The 19,437-nt window shown below is 40.7% G+C and overlaps 2 protein-coding genes across 3 annotated transcripts in view; one reads left to right on the top strand and one right to left on the bottom strand.

Annotated features, from left to right (window-relative positions):
* The first annotated feature begins 9,060 nt into the window (after positions 1-9,060).
* cfap90 (cilia and flagella associated protein 90) lies at positions 9,061-12,766 on the top strand. The gene is made up of 3 exons (XM_085395626.1): positions 9,061-9,254; positions 9,684-9,800; positions 11,399-12,766. The coding sequence occupies exons 1-3, from the start codon at positions 9,138-9,140 to the stop codon at positions 11,576-11,578; spliced, it is 414 nt and encodes a 137-aa protein (XP_085251752.1). The 5' UTR covers positions 9,061-9,137; the 3' UTR covers positions 11,579-12,766.
* Positions 12,767-13,804: 1,038 nt separating this feature from the next.
* Positions 13,805-19,437, bottom strand: part of adcy2b (adenylate cyclase 2b (brain)) — a 74,681-nt gene continuing 69,048 nt past the window's right edge. Inside the window, exons 20-25 of one of the 2 annotated variants that reach the window (XM_085395624.1) lie at positions 19,160-19,318; positions 16,704-16,850; positions 16,356-16,463; positions 15,038-15,152; positions 14,814-14,938; positions 13,806-14,725 (exon numbers count right to left, since the gene is read on the bottom strand). In XM_085395624.1, the coding sequence (XP_085251750.1) occupies positions 14,573-14,725; positions 14,814-14,938; positions 15,038-15,152; positions 16,356-16,463; positions 16,704-16,850; positions 19,160-19,318 (807 nt within the window). In that variant the 3' untranslated portion in view covers positions 13,806-14,572. Of the gene's footprint in view, positions 14,726-14,813; positions 14,939-15,037; positions 15,153-16,355; positions 16,464-16,703; positions 16,851-19,159; positions 19,319-19,437 lie in introns of both variants that reach the window. The other variant, XM_085395625.1, reaches the window with a different exon arrangement.

Below are 19,437 nucleotides of genomic sequence, written 5' to 3'. Positions count from 1 at the left end.
TATAACTGATGGTATTCCTTATTTTCCTTATATGAAATTCAATCAAAACAAAATGAATTACAAACATAGAATTACTAAATTATTAAGTAAGCTCATAAAACAAATAAAACAACCAAAACACATCCAACATACCACTTATTCTATGTTTATAATAAGTTGTTTGTTTGTTTTTTAGAAATAACACAAGTATGGCTCACCCATAGAATAACGTTTAAACTATGTAATGCGTGGTTTTCATCAGCTTACCACTGGTAGCTTTGATGTGACGACCACAAGTGTGGGAGCAGGTTAGGAGCAAAAAACTCAAATTTCCCAAATTCAGTAAAAACACTGAAGTTTGAAATGCTCCAGGCCATTATTGATTGGTCAGATGCAAATATGTCACTATCTGTCGCACAACCTGATCTTTGCTGATTGGCTGGGAGAAATCCATGTTTTTCTAATAATCTCACAGTGGGTCATGTGGAGGGATAACTTAATCATGTCTGCACTATATTTGTGAATAAGAGTCATGGTTCATTGTTTTTTGATGACAAGCAACAAAATAGCAGGAAGCTATGAAAGCTGAGCTGTAACTGTGGTGAGGGGCACTGGTGTCAAATGAAGATTTGAGCTGCAGTAAAGGCAGGATTCATGTGCATTTTTGTGAAATGAAGATCGATGAAGTAATGTAAAACATTCAGATACATCCAGATGAACAAATGGATGACATAAGGTCTTATAAGACTGAGCCATCACTTGACTCTGCGAGGGACAGCAGGCCTGACCGAGAACATAGCTTGAGCTCATCAAGCAGAGGTCTTCCAGCTTCACACAGCTGATGTTTCAGTTTAAAGTAGACTGGTTTTGCTCCCTTTGCCCTTCCTTTGAGCTCGCTTTCTTCTGATTGGCCTCTCACAGGCCAAAGCCTTGAACAGCAGCTGGGTGTGGCTACTGTGACTCACACTAACCTAGGTGTTCATTGTTTGTATGGTTTCTAAGCTCATCTTCTCTCTTTCCTTTCACTCTAACCGGTTAAGTCGGACGTCTGTCGAGCCAGAGGCTGGTTCTTCCTGTCTCTAGGAAGTGTTGTTGTTGTGTTTTTATGCTTGCTTACACAAGGAGGACCAGTTTGTTTTCTATAACATGAACATTTCTGTGTAACCTGTGAAAGTAATACACAAACAGACCCTTACCTCCTACACCCATATACGCAGCATGCTATCAAATAATTGAGCAAGTGAAAACAGTTATATTGACGTCTGAGGAGGTGTAGTGTCCCACAGCAAAATTGATTTATCAGTGGGATGACATTATAATGTACTCCTGACTGGAGTTCAGCATGAAAGTGACCTTTAGCTGTAATGTATTCGCTGCACTAGGTTCAGGACTGGAGATGCTCTGCAGTCTTTCCTCTGAAGCAGCTGTTAACAACATGATTTCAAATGCAGATCTACAAGTAAAGATGCATTTTTACCTGTGTTTGCAAAATGAGAAAAAAAACAACAAAACAAAAACAAACTATGATGCATGTGCTCACAGTTTACGGCCTTTTACGTGTGGAATTCAACTTTGGACCGAGTTTATTTTTTCTGCCCATTCATTCATTAACAAAAAGTAAAAAAAAAAAAAATCCCTCTGAAATGAGAACTATTCTTGTTCCTTGTCTCACTTTAAAACAGGTGTGTCAAACATCAGGTCTTGGGGTCAGAAATAGCCCACCAGAGACTCCAATCTGGTCCGCTGGACGACTTCGGAAAACATGCAGGAGGGCAGACATTTGAGACTGTATTTTCCTAGGTTTTAAAGCTTTTATTAATGATAAAGACTTCCTCCATGGGTGCTCACACTTCACCAGTGGTAATAAGTAATACATAAACAATTAACTAACAGGGAGTTTCTGTTTTTCCACAATCTAGTACAGACATTTATGACATTTACATTGGCTCTAGCCCACTTAAGAGCAAAGTGAAATTAGGTTGACACCTGTGCTTTAAAACAGATGATGAGTGTCAGTGGCTTAATGTGCATCCACTACAGCTGATGTCATTCCCAGCCTCTTACCTGTAAACCCAGTAAGACAAAGACCATGTCGGAGTTTGTGTTAAACATCACAGACCTCTGTGCTGATATCATAAGGAATAAATGATCTTCTTCGCTCACCAACAGCTGATTTAAATAAAGTATGTTGGCATTTTAAATCAGCAAGTGAAGCTCATTTATTACCTACTTTGCCTTCTTATGCAGGCGCTCATGTGTTGCTTGTGAAACATCCAGAAGGGGGCAGGCTGACACTAGTGACTGACTGGTCTTCTTCCACATGGGTATGTAAGGTTTTACATATCAGGATATAATAAACATCATGTGGTTCTTAGCGGGCCTTAAAATGAGGGTGAGTGGCATCCAAGTGCTGCTAATCAACTGCATTTGATAAACTGATTAAGGTGGAAAAATATCATCAATGACCTTAAGGAAGCTGTCTGGCTCATCTACAGAAGACCTTTTCCAAACATTCTGAACAGAAAGAGATTATTCAGGAGCGGTGAACATTAAAGCTTGTTGCCAACCTTCCCAGCAGTGGATGTCTCGGTGAATTCACCCCAAGGTCAGACCAGCCAGTGCTCAGAGAAACTACAAAAAACCCAAGACTCTACAGGCCTCAGTTATGTTAAATGTTAGATTTCATGACAGTACAGTTAGAAAGAGACTGAACATGTATGGTCTGATTTGAAAGGTTTCCAGGAAAAAGCCTCTTTTCTCTAAAAAGAACATGGCAGCGCAGCTTAGATTTGCAAAGTTGCATCCGAACAAACCCTAAGACTTCTGAATCTTCTCAATGCTTGGCGATAATGCACAGAGTCGTGTTTGCAAAGAAACAAACATGCCATATCAGCACAAACACAGCCACGGGACCTGGACACTGTGCCGTCACTGAGTCGGCCATGATGTCCTCTGTGTACCAAAGTCCAAGGAGCTTGGAAAGAAAAGCGTCTGGACTTCTTTAAGTTTCTTCAAGTTCTCAGATGAAAGGAAGAAACTTAAAGTCCAGATACTTTTCTTTCCAAGCTCCTTAGACTATGATGACCTGGATGACTGAGAACTTTCACAGACACTTTGTATACCAAAGTATTCTAGAGTCAAATGTGTGAGGCCATCTCTCTTAAAGCTAACACTTGGCCGAGCAGCCGTTCTACAGCAGCATGGCTGGAAAAGACAAGAATCAAGGTGTTGCAATGGCACAATCAAAGTCCACACTTTAACCCCGTTAATGTAGCAGGACCTTAAGAGAGCTGTGGATAAACAAATGCTTGCAAACCTCATTGAAGTGAAGCAACACTGTAAAGAAGAGTAGGCCAAAATCCCTCCACAACAATGGGAGAGACTAAAACTTTCAAACTTAACTGAGAGAGGAGGTACTTGCTTTTAAATTAAGCGGCTGTTATTAATGATTAAAAATTTTTTTTTTTTTTAAAAAGAGCTCGAAATCTCTTGCAAAATTCTTCTCATATAACCTTTTTGTCTCTTCTTTGAACAAGAAACTACACCAATAAAGACATCATGCCTGGAGAGATATGTGACCAGTCAGTTAAAGGTTGCAACTTTCGCTAAAATCTTGTTTTCAGCGTGAACCAAACTGCTTTTGTATTGATACTGAATGAGAAAAACAATTTTGAAGGCCTTTAATTGTGAGTCCAAAGTTGATTTCGTTAGTACTTTAAATCAGTTTGGATTAGAATTTAAAGTGATGCCTGTATCGTTTCTAATTAGCATTTCATGAGTCATTTGCTGCTCAGGTGAGTTATCATTCTGTACAACGCTTCTGCAAGAAAAACCCCTCATCATCAGCTGAAGCTGTGCATCCGGCCTCGCACAGATGAGGACTTCAAATACCCAACGCTGCTCTGAATGACATAAACCAGGTGGATATGCCACATTTCATTCCGCATTAATAAAACACAATGTGAAGAGATGGGATGAAACTATACAGATGAGAACGCGGCTCTGTGGTGGTGATCTCTATTTAATAACTCGGAACCACCAAACGGCTGACTCCTTCCTTCAGGTTGTTTCATTCCCACAGTAACCCCTGCCAAATAGCAATACATCCCTCTGAAATGTCAGCAGTAATTACTCCTGTGCTCTGAGACAACCTCTGAAATGAAATGAAAGGAAGCGGGAAGTGATGGGGCTCTGTCTGTCCCCCCCCCCACCTTTTGTTTGCACATCCCCGACTTTCCTCTACGTCACGCCTATTGAACTGTGCCACCGAACCTCTGCGTCAGAACCCGGGCTCCCCAGATCTGCTGCAGTCAGGGCCAGCTAACAGCAGAACGGTGTCCTCTCATTGGCCGTCTCCTGCTCCTCCGTAACAGTTACGTGGAAGGAGAGAAAGACAAAAGGGTGGGTGAGACTGGCACAGAAACAGAAGGTGTGTCAGTGCATCACGGCTGCTAAATGGAAAAAGGCTGAGAGGTTAACTGGACTGTCATGTCTCTAACAAAAAGCTTTCTTTCAGTTGACTATTACTGTGCAAGACACACACGTGCACACTCTGCACACTGATAGATTAAAGCGTGCATGTGCGAGAAGCTCCTTTTGTGGTCATTTCTGTGCAAAAGTTAGTGTTTTGTCCCATCATAAAGAGACTGCTTTGGTAGCACGTGCAAATGTTTTAGGAAATGTAGACAGGTGACTGAGTTGTCTACAATTTGGATGGACCAATATCGGTCGCTGAAGAAAACAGACAGCGTTCCAATATGTGCTGACATTTCTCTGTATAACTGTCAAAATCTGCAGGGGCCAGTGGTATAAAATACAACAGCAGCATGCAGGAGATTCAACAAAACACCAGCATTAACCTGGGAAAGGCTGTAACTCGCCCAGAATCTTTCCTCCATGTTTTTGAGTCACTGAATAAACCGTTTCCTCCAAAATGACAGCACATTTTGACAACATATAACCCGGGGTGATCAAAATGTTTGAGAAGGAATCTGGAAGAGTGCTCCTTCACTGACACCGAGTGTGCTGTCTTTAAACGAGGACATTTCTAAATAAAACGAACCTCTGTCGTGGATCAGAGGGAATACTCTTAAGATGCTGATTTCCACAGCATGTTGCTATATTTAGAAAAAAGAGCACTTATGTTTGCATGAACTGAGAGGAAAAATATTTGCCTTTTTTAAATATTTATGTTTGAATTTTGCTTTTAACTGACAGTTGAGCAGTGATGAGCAGATAGAAAGGGAGGGCAGGCGGAGGCATACAGCAGACGGCCTCAGATCGGGGCTGATCGGCAGCTGGCAGCAGGTTCGCTCCTCGACCAGTGAGCCAAACTGACACCCGAGGAAAAATATCTTTCATCCAATGGTCACAGTTCAATAAATTATAATAAACAGCCCCCTCCACCCACAGCACACACATCCATCCTCTGCACTCTTCTGTATCTTCTATTCTCTTTCCTTCTCCTTACTAAACTGACTAAGTGACCAATTTATTAGGTATACCTTGCAAATACTAGGCTGGACCCCCTTTTCATGTTTTAATGCAGATTTTACAGCTGCACATCCACGATCTGAGTCCCCCACTCCAGCTCAACCCAAAGATGCTCTACTGTGGAGGTCGTTTGAGTACAGCCTCAAACGGCCTCCACAGTAGGAGGAGGCCGTCTCAAACTGGTTTCCTGAACACTGTCGTGTTCAGGAAACCAGTTTGAGATGATTATTTGGAAGCAGCCATCCAAAGATGGTCAGCATCAATACTCAGAGAGGCTGTGATGTTTAAATGAGGCTCAGTTGGTACAAAGAGGCCTAAAGTGTGAAAATCCCAGTAGATCAGCAGCTTCTGAAATCCTCAGACCAGCTCATCTGGCAACAGCAACAATAATACATTCAAAGTCACTTTAATGACCTTTCTTCTCCTTTCTGATGCTCAATTTAAACTTCACCAGACATGTCTCCATGGATAAATGCATTAACCCTGGAGAACCCATGGGGTCAGAGCCGACCCCATTGGTTTACTAGGGAAACCATGGGGTCCTGCCATGTGGTTAACTGATCAGATATTAACATTAATAATGAGTTCAACAGGTGTACCTAATTGGGCTTCCTCCTGGATGGGTAGCTGCTGTTCACCTGAGCAGACCCCGCAATGTTTCGCTGTAAACCAGCTGTTGAGGTGCCGTTGCAGTAATGCTGTATGAATATGTTTTACGAGACTCGCATAAGTGACTCGACTTTGAAGACTAGATGGACTCCACTCTGCACTCACACTTAAATAATAAACAATGCCAACATATTTTGGAGAGGAGAACTATTCAGCAGATTGAAATATTACCCACTTATTCCTTCCAGACTTCGTTTGTGCCAGAATGTCCTAAAATGAGAGAAGTGAAAGATTCTTTTTATTCCACGTACACAAGTAACAGACAGTTTTCATAAACAGTTTAGGGGGCACGCCTTGTCCTCTTCCTGCCTGTAGAAGAGGAGTGAGGATGTGAAAGACAACAGAACACAAGAAGGCACAGAAGATAGTTGTGGTGCACTCTCCAGCTCTTCCTCCCTAAGGAATGCAAAGAATAGCACTGAAGAGGATCTGTGATCAAACTAGAGGGCCTGGATGTCCACTAATCCACAGCACTGTTGTATTGTATGTATGTCCTGTTGTATGTGATATAGTATTGCATACAGTAGGCAATGCTTTGTTTCGTTTTCACCGAATGTGTTATTTTGGTACTGACAGTTTATGTGTTGGTCTGTTCAGGGCTATGACTGCTGTCCCGTGTGATTGAACAAATGTCATTTTGACACTAGAACTAAAGGTTCAGGGAGCGTTAGTCCCCGTTGCACACTAACTGTAGCTTTTCTGAAAATCCATCTTCAGGGTTGAGACCTTCAAAAACTATGTTTGAAGTCTTGTATTTCTAGCAGCTTTCTCGGTTTAGCCGCTGAAATCAGTCTGCCACGATGAACTCGAGGTGCACCATCTGTATCTTTATGCAGTGCTGAGGGACTGAGAGGTTATTTATACTTAATCTGAAGCCCCAGCAAATTGGGCTTCCTTGTCAGCCGTAACATAACCGCATACACCACACCGCGCTTGAGGCGTAATCTGTCCGCTGTTATAAACTAATTCTGCTGCCAGACTCACACAGCAGATGCAGTGAGAGACCTTCTGAAGGGCCTCCGAGGGACAAGTGTTATTAGCATAAAGGAAGACAGTGATGCAGCTGTGCAAAGATGTGCCATCATTTGATTTTCCACCGCTGACTCTTAACAACCTTGTAGCAGTAATTCAACTGTGTACCGGCTGAGAACAGCAGGCTTTCAGTCATTTATAGAATTTGGGTCAGTAGACCTTCCTGTCTTTAACTTTAGTTAGAAAATATGGTGCACCATAAACCAGTTTCATAAACAAATGAAATCACAAGATTGTACTGGCCTCTCCACGAGTTGCAAATGAGCAATTATAGAATTGTTGATAATTAATGGCTGCATTAATGCAGCTGTGACAGTTAATAAGAAAAGCCCCCGTGGTTTGGTATCTTCTTCCAGTCACAATAGCTGAGAAGTCAGAAAATTAGACACCAGTAACGATTTCCCCAAGAGGTCGTTTAACAGAGTGTGACTTTCAAAATGTGTCCAAAGGCCAAAAGCAGCCAATGGAAATATCCCCTCGCAGCTGATAGTTTGGTACCAACATACATCTATGTGTCACAATGATTTATTGCGCGTTGGGATCTTGTACTAATAACACACACACACACACACACACACACACACACACACACACACACACACACACACACACACACACACACACACACAGAGAGAGAGAGAGAGAACAAACTCAGTTGAGTTAACTGTGTAAAACAGGGATGTCAAACTCATTTTTCAGAGGTTTAACTCCACACTGACTTCCTGCAAAAATCTCAATATAAGAAAAAGGAGGAACTTCAACAGCACATCTCACGTTTTACTTCATGATAGAGACATGTGGCTCTATTTCATGAAGGAAATCTGTCTGCACGACTCTTTGGGGCTTAATTGTTAAAGGTATACCTGTCAAATTACAGAAAAGGTTTTAGTAGCTCACACCACAGACTGTACTGTAACTAAAAAGAAGGCAAAGTTATTGTTAATTCACAATAAGGTCCTATTTTATTAATTATTTTAGCATGAGCATATTGTAAAAAGACAGAAATTTCTATAGTAGATTGTCACAGTCTGGCTGTGTTGCTAAAAAGGACTCAAGTGCAGACCAAAACTATGAAACGTGACGTGGATTAACAGAAAACAAGCAGTTTATTAAGGCTGGCAAAATAAATACAAACAAAGGGCATGGGTGAAACTAAATAATAACCTAAACTGGGTGAACTAAAACTAAAACATGAAAAAACCCGAAACATGGTGAACTGACATGGATACCTGAAGATGCGACGTGACGAGCAGACGACCTGACAAGGAATGACTGAAAACTAAACTAAAACTAAACACAGAACACAGGAACACAGGACTTCTTCAAAATAAAACAGGTAACATAATGAGATGCAGACATGAGAACATGAACTTGACAACACAAGACACACAAACATGAAACACATGAAGGGCAAGGGAGACTTAACAGGGGTTAAAAACACAAGGGGAAACTAATAAGCAAATGAACTTATAGCCTAATGAACTTAAACATACCATGAACATCAAAATAAACTAAAACTCAAAACGCTGGGTCAAAAGACCCAGGATCGTGACATAGATAGTGAAAAAAACCCAAACTTTTCTGTCATTTAATGTTTATCTATTACTTTGGTGTACTGTGAAGAATGTTGCAGAGGTATTTCTCATTAGGAAAAGCTGTAAACGTTATGAAAACACAGTTAGAATTCCAAAATGTGCGCCCTCCTTCATATTTTCCATGGAAGTCCAGTGGGCGAGATTGGAGTCTCTAACCTGATTTTTAGGTTTAACACACCTGCTTTGAAAACACTTGATTTAAAACCTTCAGCAGCAAGAGACTCGGAAGTACACGAAACTCCAAAAGCATGTGAAGGCAGCACATCAAGTTGCTAGGTTGGTATCTTAGCAACCCCAGACGCCTGCGGTCTGACTGGACAGTTTGACTGGACTTTTCTGGGGTTTTGAGACAGGTTTTGAGCTAGAACGATGGACGTTTCACTCGAGGCAAAAACCAAACCGCTGGCTACACTGTCAGCCTTCAGCTACGTCACACCGCGAAGAAATGAGCCCAAACAAATGTCCTACTTTAACAACGAAGCGAAGGTAACACTGGTTAGCTAACAGAACCTAGCCAGTTATATTTATTACTGAGTGTTATTTAGGATAACGCTCAGTTATAGTTATAGTTATAGTTATAGTTTGTATCTATAACTATAACAATTAACAAAATCTCCAGTTAACAAAATTGGGAATATTAACGCGGGTTAATACATTAAATTGTACCTACTTAAAACTCCTTTCTTAATAAAGTTGCGTTGGTGCTTTTGAACTCCTTTTGAATTATAAACTATATAAAAACGGTTCACCACTCACCCTTTGTATATTTATACATGTATTATGTATTTGCTAGCACTCTTGCGTTCCCCTCTACTATTAACACCTACTTCTCATTGCCCAAAGTGACAAAAAAAAGCATCTCCTTCCACAACAGGAAATACTTTGAATGCTGGACTCTTTCTTCTCCACATTTAGGTCTCAGATGTGTCCATGTATGACCGATTACACAACCATGTTGAGGGTTTTGATATGTGGCTCCCCCGGGATGACAGAAAACACTGGAAAGGAAGAGGACTTGACATAAATAAAGAGGTAATGGTCACGTAATGTAGTGCATACACCTCTTACGGATGCAGAAATACGGGGCATTTAACAAACATTAATTGCATTAAACAACTGCCGCAGACTCCAAGGACAAAAAATATGGAGTTAAAAATGAGAATAATAATTTAAAAATGTTTCATTTTTTTCTCATTAGAGCATGATGACAGTGTTCTATTTTTCTTCTTCTGTTTCCACTGAATGTAATTGTAAAAATATAGACCTACCAGAGCCAGAAGCACATACTGCCTGACCTTTCTGAAGTCAGAGGTTCCTGGTGTTAACAGAGCTATTGAAAAAGCCCACCCAGAGACACCTTAGTGCCCTCGATAATAATGAGCAGCATGTGTATTTCAGTTTTCCCAAAGACAACAGGGGATAGCTCATACAATTTTGGAGGGCAGCTTTCATTTCTGTCAGTGTGGGACGTAGCAATAAGAAAGAGACTAAATCGAATCTAATCAGAGGAGCAAACCACGATAGTTTCATTAAGTGCAAAAATACCTTTACTTCAACTGTCTTACTGATCAGAACAGTAGCAGGTTTAGTTATCGACCTGAAGCTGTACACTTCAAAGCAACAGATTCACTGGTCTGGTTTTGGGGTTTAAACAGTTAACAGTTAGTTGTTGTTATAGCATTGTTATCTAATGGACACACCCTAGATGTGATGTTTTTAATAGCAAAGAGCCACAATTTTACTTAATTTGCATCTTGTAATAAAAGGTGGAAATATAGCTGTATTATAGGAAATAGTTATATTGAGGTGATAAAGCTGTCCTGGTAGCAGCAGCTCAGAAATATGTTATACAAGGTGTTCAGCTGTATGTCCAGTGAGTGGTGAAGTGTGTGGTCACTAACCACAGCTACAGTCATTTTTTTCAATGAATTCTGTCTTAACTGATGGAGAAATCCATAAACTGTGTCTGCAGCAGCTGATGGAGGAATCCATTAGCTACATCTGTAACAGCTCTGGCGTGCTGATTCAAACAGCAACAGGAATGATGAATCCTTTCAGCAAGTAATACGGACACGTTCCAACAGCTAGCAGTTCAGTATTCATGCCACAGACACATTCCTTCTGTGCAACGCCTCCACATTTCTTTTTACCGCTCAAATTAATGTCTCTGTTCACCTGAAAATCAGGTACAGTTACACTGTGGTCCTTATGAAATGTAAGACACAAAACCAGCTATGTGTGTAACAATTAGCAAGAAAAAAAATCAACTTCAGCAGGAGATAATGTTGTTTAAAAAAAGGCTGCCTGGTGCCAGAAAAAAAATAACTAAATCTAAATGATCAGTGATGGGGTTATTTTATATGTATATGTATATCTGTGTGTGTGTGTGTGTGTGTGTGTGTGTGTGTGTGTGTGTGTGTGTGTGTGTGTGTGTGTGTGTGTGTGTGTGACATTACCTCAATGTAACTTTGTCATATGAACATAATTGCTGTGGAAACCTCCTGCTTCATGTTTCCCTAAACTTCCTCTTTTTAAAATATGCAACTTTGTGGAAAGAGAAGTCCAACACATGCATCACAGCTAGCGCAGCTTTAACACTTCTTCCATGTGGCCATGCTGCTCCCTTCCAGGAGAGGTCCAGAACTGTGCCGGTGCTGTCCTCGTCAGAGTATGGCCGTCGTCCCGCTCCCACACTCTACTTCACAGAGAGGCAGTATGCGCGTGTAGCCTGCATTAAATCTGAAATCTACATGAAAAATGGGATCTTATGGAGTGTGGAAGAAGGATACGGATCAGTGAGACCTTCTTAAAAGTCTGACGTATCAGTGCATGAAGGCGTTTTTTTCTCACTGTGGAAACTCTAATAATAAACAATGTTGTGCTCTGTAGATTGTTTAGTAAAAGAATGCAAGTGTAAACATTTAACCCACTGACATAACTGTTGACTGTAGTAACAAGACAGATTTTTATTCTTAATGACTAGAAAAGACCTTTATTTTCTACGAAAGTCCACCTACATTTTCTTCTTCAATCAGCATGAATATAATGTTTCAGTCGAGACTGAAGTGAATCATAACGTATTTCCCAGATTTAGTGGGTGAATTCTCTGTATGGCTCAAAGATTAGATTTTGTTTTCTGACTGCCTTCTTGTGTGATGTTTGTTTTTACACTCTGGGTGTCAGGAATAATGTGAATTTTTGTAATGGGATTTTGTATGGAGCAAATTTGAAAGGTTGAAGCCAGCGTTGGAGTAGCTGGCCAGTTTCTCTCAGGTACTGATCATTTGAACAACCCATTCTTTTTAAATTAGCTTCTACATCAGTGTACGCTGCACTCCCTGCATTTGATCTGTTTTTTTCTTACTGTTTTTTTTTAGTTCACCTCGCCTTACATAAATGCATTTTTTTTACCTCACTAACCTCCTCGGTTCACTAAGTTCTCAGATTCTTTTTGTGTATAAATACTAAACCCACGCAACAGAGATCAGCCTCCTACACGATAAGATTATTTTTGAGTGCAGACAGCTCTCATTTGCTTCTGCCTTTGTACTGTGGCTGAAATAGAGCTCTTATTCTTAGAAACTTGACAAGATTTAAATGTATGTGGTGCTAGAACTGCAGTGATGTTAGGGAGCTGTTAGAGGAGTTGGTGTTTCAAGGTTACAGTGACAAGAAATACCCCGCCCCATAATATTTCCTGGTGTTAGTCCAATTTATGAAGTCCAAAGTCTATTAGCCATCTACCACAACTCTACCAGGCTCTTGTCCGTATTATGTCTTTTGTCCTGTCTGTCTCCCCCAACCTCAAACAGTCCATAGCTGCCCCTTTCTGAGCCTGGTTCTGCTGCATGTTTCTTCCCGTTAAAAGGAAGTTATTCCTTCCCACTGTCACCAAGTGCTTGTTCATAGGGAGTGGTCTGATTGTTGGGGTTTTCACTATTATTTTAGGGTCTTAACCTGGCAATACAGGCTGATACAAGTGTTGTGATTTAATGCAGTATAAATACAATTAAATTGAAATGAATTAAAATGAACTTCATGCTTTCATCTGTTGACAGTCTTTATGGACATGCTCACTTGCTTTTCCAGCAGCACTCAGCACACCTGCCCACAGCACTTAGAGTACTACCGAATGGTTTTACTGTCCATGTTATTACTGTACATGATTGACCAGTCAACTCACCTGATCTGTACCTCACACTGTGGTGTATTATTAAACTACTACAAAAGGAAGACAGGAAACAGACGAGGTGAAGGCTATGATCAAGAACATTTTAGCTGTGCCATAAGCCATAAGAGCGCTGCATTGATCCTGGAATTAATGATAAACGAGCCTCAACCAAGCACTGAGTGTAGAAATATATATATTTTTCAGAAGTTGGTCATTTCTATATTGTAAAGCAGTTTTGATTTTCATCTATTGTGTATTGAATTTCTAAATCTCAGGAGCCATAAACCACAATGATATTTTCTAAAAGATTTAAAATCTTTGCAATCGTGAGCAATGAATATAGAGTATATGAACGGTTACCTTTTTATGAACCTGTACATATATAGTACATATATTTATAGCAAAAGATGCTCAAAATAAACATGAACAGATGTTCAAATAATCACTATCAAGCTTGTAATGACATTGAGATTAGCTGTTGGTTATCAGGGTTTTGACTCTTGGCTCTGTGCCATGTCAAAGAGGTAAAAAGTTCCTAATATATGTAAGTTGAAACCTTCTGTTTATGAGGGGCAGCCAATCAAGAGAAAGCTAGCTCAAAGGAAGGTGAATGGCAGAGTGAAATACTGAGCTTCACCATAGCTCTGAGCAGGTAAACACTCTAAGGGTTATTTTGAACTGTGATTCAAGCAGCGTAAGACTAAAGATACAGAACTGGAAATGAGCATCACAACTTTAAAGCTAATGAAACTAATGAGCTACTGACTCCAGTGAATACTTCGTGTGTTTACAGTGTGACAGATCTTTTATCGTGCTCTTCTGTTTAGAGCACTAAACCAAAGACAGACAAAGGACGTCAGTTTATATACAAATGTTTAATGAATAACAAAAGAATGGCAGTGGACATTTACACACATGCGGTTGGTTTGGTTCCAGATGGATTATAAAAAAGAAACCTCTACTTTTGAGCCCGCGCCTGAGTCCACCTGCTCGAGTGGGACACAAACGCGGCTCTGTAGTTATAAATACAAATCACAGGTTCTGGCAAACTAACCATCACGCTGGCATTTTGTTGGCAACAATAGCTCTAAATGACAATAAACTATTGTAACATCCATTTGCAATAAAATGGAACAAACCGGCTCACATTGCCAACCAAGCGTAGATAGGGAAAAAACAAAAAACAAAAAACCACAGCTCGGCAGGCGGCTCAGTTTGCTCGAGTGTAAGGCTCTGAAGCACAGCAACACTGGCATGGGTAATTAGCTCCACACCGCTACTATTGTACAGACGGGTGACTGCGGTCCTTGAGAGCTGCACTAATTTAGCAAACCTCCCTTTGAGTCAGGCACTCCTTTAGACAGTCAAGTGACCCCTCAGAGTGAAGTCCTTGTTACACTTGAGATGTGAAAACCATCTTAAGTGCAGCCTTGAAGGACTGCGGCGGTGCACCTTGGCTCCAGCTTACACTGTGCTGCTAAGGACAAAAGTGGTTCTTTACAATCATCTATCCGTCGTGCTGCTGGCTTCTGGTAATGGGTTTTACTTAACAGAGAATGACAAATCACTTCTACGGCCACTTTGTGTGCGCAATTGTGTCGTCAAGTCTATTTGTTCGGTTAGCGTGGCGTGCTCAAGGCATCACGGTCCCTTGTGACAGAGATCTGGTCATCTCTGTGTGAACAAAGTAGGTCTTCAGCTCTCCTTTACCCTTCACATTGATGATGCCGCGACATGAACACATGTACCCTAATTTTGTTAAGATTTCACGTGTCTCCTCTGTTACCTGCACAGAAGGACGAGATGTGATTAAAAAAAAAAAAAATCAATAAAATTTGGCAAGAAATACAAGAGTGCTTTGGAAGACATCCCACCTGTATTTTTCCCAGTAACCCAGTGGTTTCCATCCTACTGGCCACATTCACACTGTTTCCCCAGATGTCATACTGAGGCTTCTGGGCCCCAATTACTCCTGCAATCACTGGCCCATGGTTTATGCCTTACAAATAGACAAAGCAGTTAACATTTCAGAATGATTACACACCTTTATGTAAAGTGAAATCTGTGCCGTGTTCATGCTACGAGGAAGAGCTCTCACCGATCCGCAGTCTGAAGTCATTAAAAGAGTGCTTGTTGATGACATCCAGCTTCCCAACGAGAGCAAATGCAAACTCCACCATTGTGCCAATGTGCATGTACTGTCTGTCGTGTTCCTGAGGGTAATGAAGAGAAAACAGTCACAGGGGACACTAGTGCGAGATTGTGACTGTTTATGTTTTTAAAGTGATAGTAGCTTGGTTTTACACTGGGCAGTAAACGCTTTGGAGATGAAGTTTACAGCAGCACAGCTGGATAGCAACAGAAACAGGTTGCTAAGCCGGTTACGGTTGGGCCATAATAAAATGTTAAATTTATAGTTTATTACACCTAGCCAGCATTTCCTACATGAAAATACTTCCAAATCTCAATGCTCTTACAAGATGTTCCCCTTATTTGTTGTCGCATAGCTTAACTGAGTAATATTTCTGCCTCACAAGGGTTAAGGCTTTTAATTTAATTGTCTAATTTAATAACTACGCATATCCCTAGTATCTGGGGAATACTTGTCTCTGTAACACCACAAAAAGGGGTTAGGAGTAAGCTAGTTTCCCAAACTTGCTGCTTAATGAGTTAATGCTAAAATCCTCAAAACCTTTTCATGCCCAGATGTAAGGCAAAGCATTTAAAGAAGATAAATCCTGGTTCTCTACACAGAACAAATGATCTAGCCAGGGCTGTGACTGATCTGCTCTCATTCCATTTTCATTTATAATACTGGAACAAAAACACTTGATTCAAAACAAAGCTAATCCCCCCATGTTATTTACTGATGTCATGTACAGTATTGTGCGATCAAGTGGGTTTTGTTTTTTTTTAGCTTTACATGCTTCTTTATCAGCAAGCTGGAAACATTAAAAAGTGACAGAGTTGGCAACAGCTGATACAATCAGCCTGCAGCAGTCCAGCAAATCAGCCATCAAAGAGACGCCTGCTTCTGTCTGCCCCTGTGTGAAATCAGCTACGCATTGTTATAAAAATTACCAAGGATTCTGAGTGCAGAGCGCTCTTATCCCTGCAGACTACATTATGTGCTCTGCTAGAAGATGCAGGTGCAGCAACAGTGACTGGGGGGTTTGGGTGGCTGGTGGGGGCTTTGCAAATGTCAATTAAGCACATTTCCACCAATCAGGAAGGTTTTTTTTCTTTTAAACAAAGCACAGTGCTGCCACATTTCTGAACGATGATCTAATTTGCTTACACTGATGTATTCAAAGTGCAGTAATGAATCACTGGTGCTTGAATGATATGCAGATTGTCTGGAGCAGCAGTAAACACTGTGTGGCTCTTTGTGAATGCAGACGTGTGTAGAAACTTGCCTGTGCACAATCTGGTCCTGGCGTCACGTTGAGTCCAGTCGCAGCCATGTAGGTAGAACCGATGGTCTTAATCTTCTCCACTCCGCTGAATTTTGGCTTGGACAGCAGCTGCGGGCGCAGGAGGAAAAGAGCCCATTATATTACATCTACAAGAAGCAGGAAATAGCGGTGGCTTTCAGCCAAACGCTGGCATTTTCTTCTGCTTTCCCTGCTACTTTAGAGCATAATAACCAAGTGTGATTGCTTCTCAAAAAAAAGCAGCAGGGGAAGGTTATTTTTTCTTTTTCGTTTTTTCCTTTTTCCATTGTGACTGAGACAGCAAGGATGATCAATATGAGAGGAGTTTACCTCATCAAAGTCTGCTATGATCTCGTTGAGAAGACGGAGACACTCCAGTCCCTCCTTATTGACATCAGACTCAGTATAAAACTCTTTGAAATCTGGGATGGAGGCGAACATCACACACACCGACTCGTACGACTGATGATAAAGGTCCTGGTAACGAGCGAGAAGAAGATAACGGCTCTATGGGTTGTATTGATCTGGCACAGGTGAAGGAAATCTATGAGCTGAATAGCTCGTGCTGAACAATGACACCGACTCTTTAAATAAATACGAAGAAGCTTTAATCATGTCTGCGGGGGGACTCTGGGTGTTTGCAGGAGCAAAATAGTAACAGCGTTCATTACAAGACAGACAGAAGTAAGAGCAGAGCAACTGAGGTGAAGCACGGGAACGGAAAGTATGTTAAGCAAGTAGGCCACGTCTAATACAGCGTCTGTGGAAAGAGTGAAATAACAGAAATCAAAAGGGAATGTGTTTATTAAACTCCACTGGGAAAGAAAATGATTTGAACAATATGTGACAGATAAGGAATATCATTATAAAGGATATGTGTTAACAGCACATATAAAATATGCAGTTTTTATCATGTATTTTTCAGTCAGTACCACGATAGTCAAAAGAAGATTATTTCCATCTGCACTGATTTATGCTTGGTGGTGTGTGCTATTCTAGTAGATTATCATGAAGATGCCAACCACGAAACAGAGGAAACATTAGTGACGACAGATATGACCCTAATTAAGTCAAATATAGCATTAGGAGGTAATTTATTTTATTTTTGATATTTTTTTGATTTATTGATTAGCATTCAAATATCTCAGTGAATACAGAATAAAGATTACCACAAAGCAAGAAAGCGCGAGACAAGGGTAGACAAAGGTATTGGCTGAAGCATATGCTTATTACGCCAACCCTTTTAACAAAAGATCATTTAGCATGCAGCTCCTGTACACAGGGCTCGAAGCAAAGCTTAAAACAAAGCAAAAACAAACAAACAAACAAACAAAAACTTTCCACCTTAGATAAGTAACTACATCAAAGCAAAACAACCAAGAGTTCCAGTATTATTATTTTTGCTCTTTTCATTCTTGATTTATATATTTTTCTAATACTTTATTTTTAAACTTGTTTTTAAACAAGGAAAATGAACTCCACCTTTTTAAATCACTGTCATAACTATTCCACAAGTTATCTCCTCTAACAGAAACACATCTCTGCTTTATGTTTGTCCCAGGTGGAGGTGGGTAATCAGGTGGAGGTGGGTTGCAAAGTGGCTTGCAGGTGCACAGCATTGGTGGGAGGACTATGAAAGCGTAGACCTCATTCACAGAGGATTAGAGACCAACCACTGGTTGCTGGGAGAAAATATAACCTTCCTGACCAGTTGGCAAGTGGTTGCTGGCTGTCACAGGTTGATATCGGTCACAATGTGGTGCTGCACTGAAAACCTCCTTGCGATGACTTCTGTTGCCAGCAGATTGCCATCATCACCTCTAGCTTGTATGGAAGATGCCAACTTGTTTGCAAAAAAACTACTGAAACTTAAAAAAGTGGAATGCAAAATGGGAACAAGGAATGTTCACCTTCAGAGTAAAAGTTGCATCTTACTGCTGCAAGGTTTAGGTGAACAGTTCCCATTTCCATATATTAGCCGTGGCCAGTTTCACATAGCGACAGCCAGAAACCTTCCACAACTACCCACCAACCGACTGGGCCATACTTAGTTTTCCCTAGCAACAAGTGTTTCCCAAACAGTCTCTGACTGGTCTCTAGGCCTGTGAGATGGGGGCCTATGTGAAATTTGCTCATTGGGTCTTTAGAAGGGTATCAGCTGTATCTATGGTGATGGGGCGGACATCAGGATCAACGTATCTTCTGGGATAACGGCTGAGCTACCTGAACTACCTCTTTACACAATTAGTTTGATATTTTGTATTTTTCTGCATGGTATATTTGAAATAAAAACAACTATATTAGCTTAAGCAAGAAGATTTAAAACAGCGGGAAACAGGTTCTTTTCTAAGTACTAAATCTCATTTCAGTACTTAATATTTCTGGGAAGCCAGTGTTTTTTGGCCCAATTCAGTAATTTCCTGGGGAAACTGCTGATTTCAGAACATAACACTCACAATGTGCTATTCTTTACTCTTTTCTTTTCTTTTTTTTTGATTAAAGCCTTTCACCTCCTGAAAAAAGGGTCGGGAAAAGAACAAATGACGCAGGGATGTTACTCGAGGTGAAAAGATGGGTGCATTAAATCTCATTCTCATTTATTGAGTCATAACTCATTCGAGTCTCAGCACACAGTAATGTGTATCCTAATTTTAGGTTCACTGCTGGTTATTGTAATTAAATGTCCATAAATCTGCTAAAAAACTGCGGAAGGCTTTACCTTCTATAGTACTAGTGCTAAAAATGGGTACACTTGAACAGGAATGCATAACAATACAGCACTCTACCTCATTTTTCCAGTTTCTCCCCAGGAAGTGTTCAGCCACGTGAGCTGGTAGGACGTTCTCCAGCAGAACCCGGTTGAGGTTCTCCATGGTTTCGATCTCCTCACACTCCCTCTTGAACTTATCCCTCCACAGGAAGTCTAACCTACAGTAATATTCATTCTGTTACAGGAGGACACAGAGTAAAGAGACACCAGCGTCATTCACACCCAGCACTCTCTCAGTAGAAACTTGAACCAAAAACAGGGGAAAAAAAAAACTAATACACAGAGAAGAAAGCG

The sequence above is a fragment of the Rhamphochromis longiceps genome, linkage group LG22 (genome assembly GCF_057381845.1).
Source record: "Rhamphochromis longiceps isolate RC_006_pf linkage group LG22, R_longiceps_female_GT1.1, whole genome shotgun sequence".
NCBI classification, from domain to species: Eukaryota; Metazoa; Chordata; class Actinopteri; order Cichliformes; family Cichlidae; genus Rhamphochromis; species Rhamphochromis longiceps.
The sequence above is the reverse complement of the archived record's forward strand: the minus strand, read 5'-3'. Positions and strand labels throughout refer to the sequence as shown.

What these genes read in the sequence shown, in the direction of transcription:
- cfap90 (XM_085395626.1), top strand. Translation starts at nt 9,138, where the DNA reads ATGGACGTTTCACTCGAGGCAAAAACCAAACCGCTGGCTACACTGTCA. An exon ending in ACTTTAACAACGAAGCGAAG is followed by an intron (nt 9,255 to 9,683) that starts GTAACACTGGTT and finishes CTCCACATTTAG; the next exon opens with GTCTCAGATGTGTCCATGTA. An exon ending in GACTTGACATAAATAAAGAG is followed by an intron (nt 9,801 to 11,398) that starts GTAATGGTCACG and finishes GCTCCCTTCCAG; the next exon opens with GAGAGGTCCAGAACTGTGCC.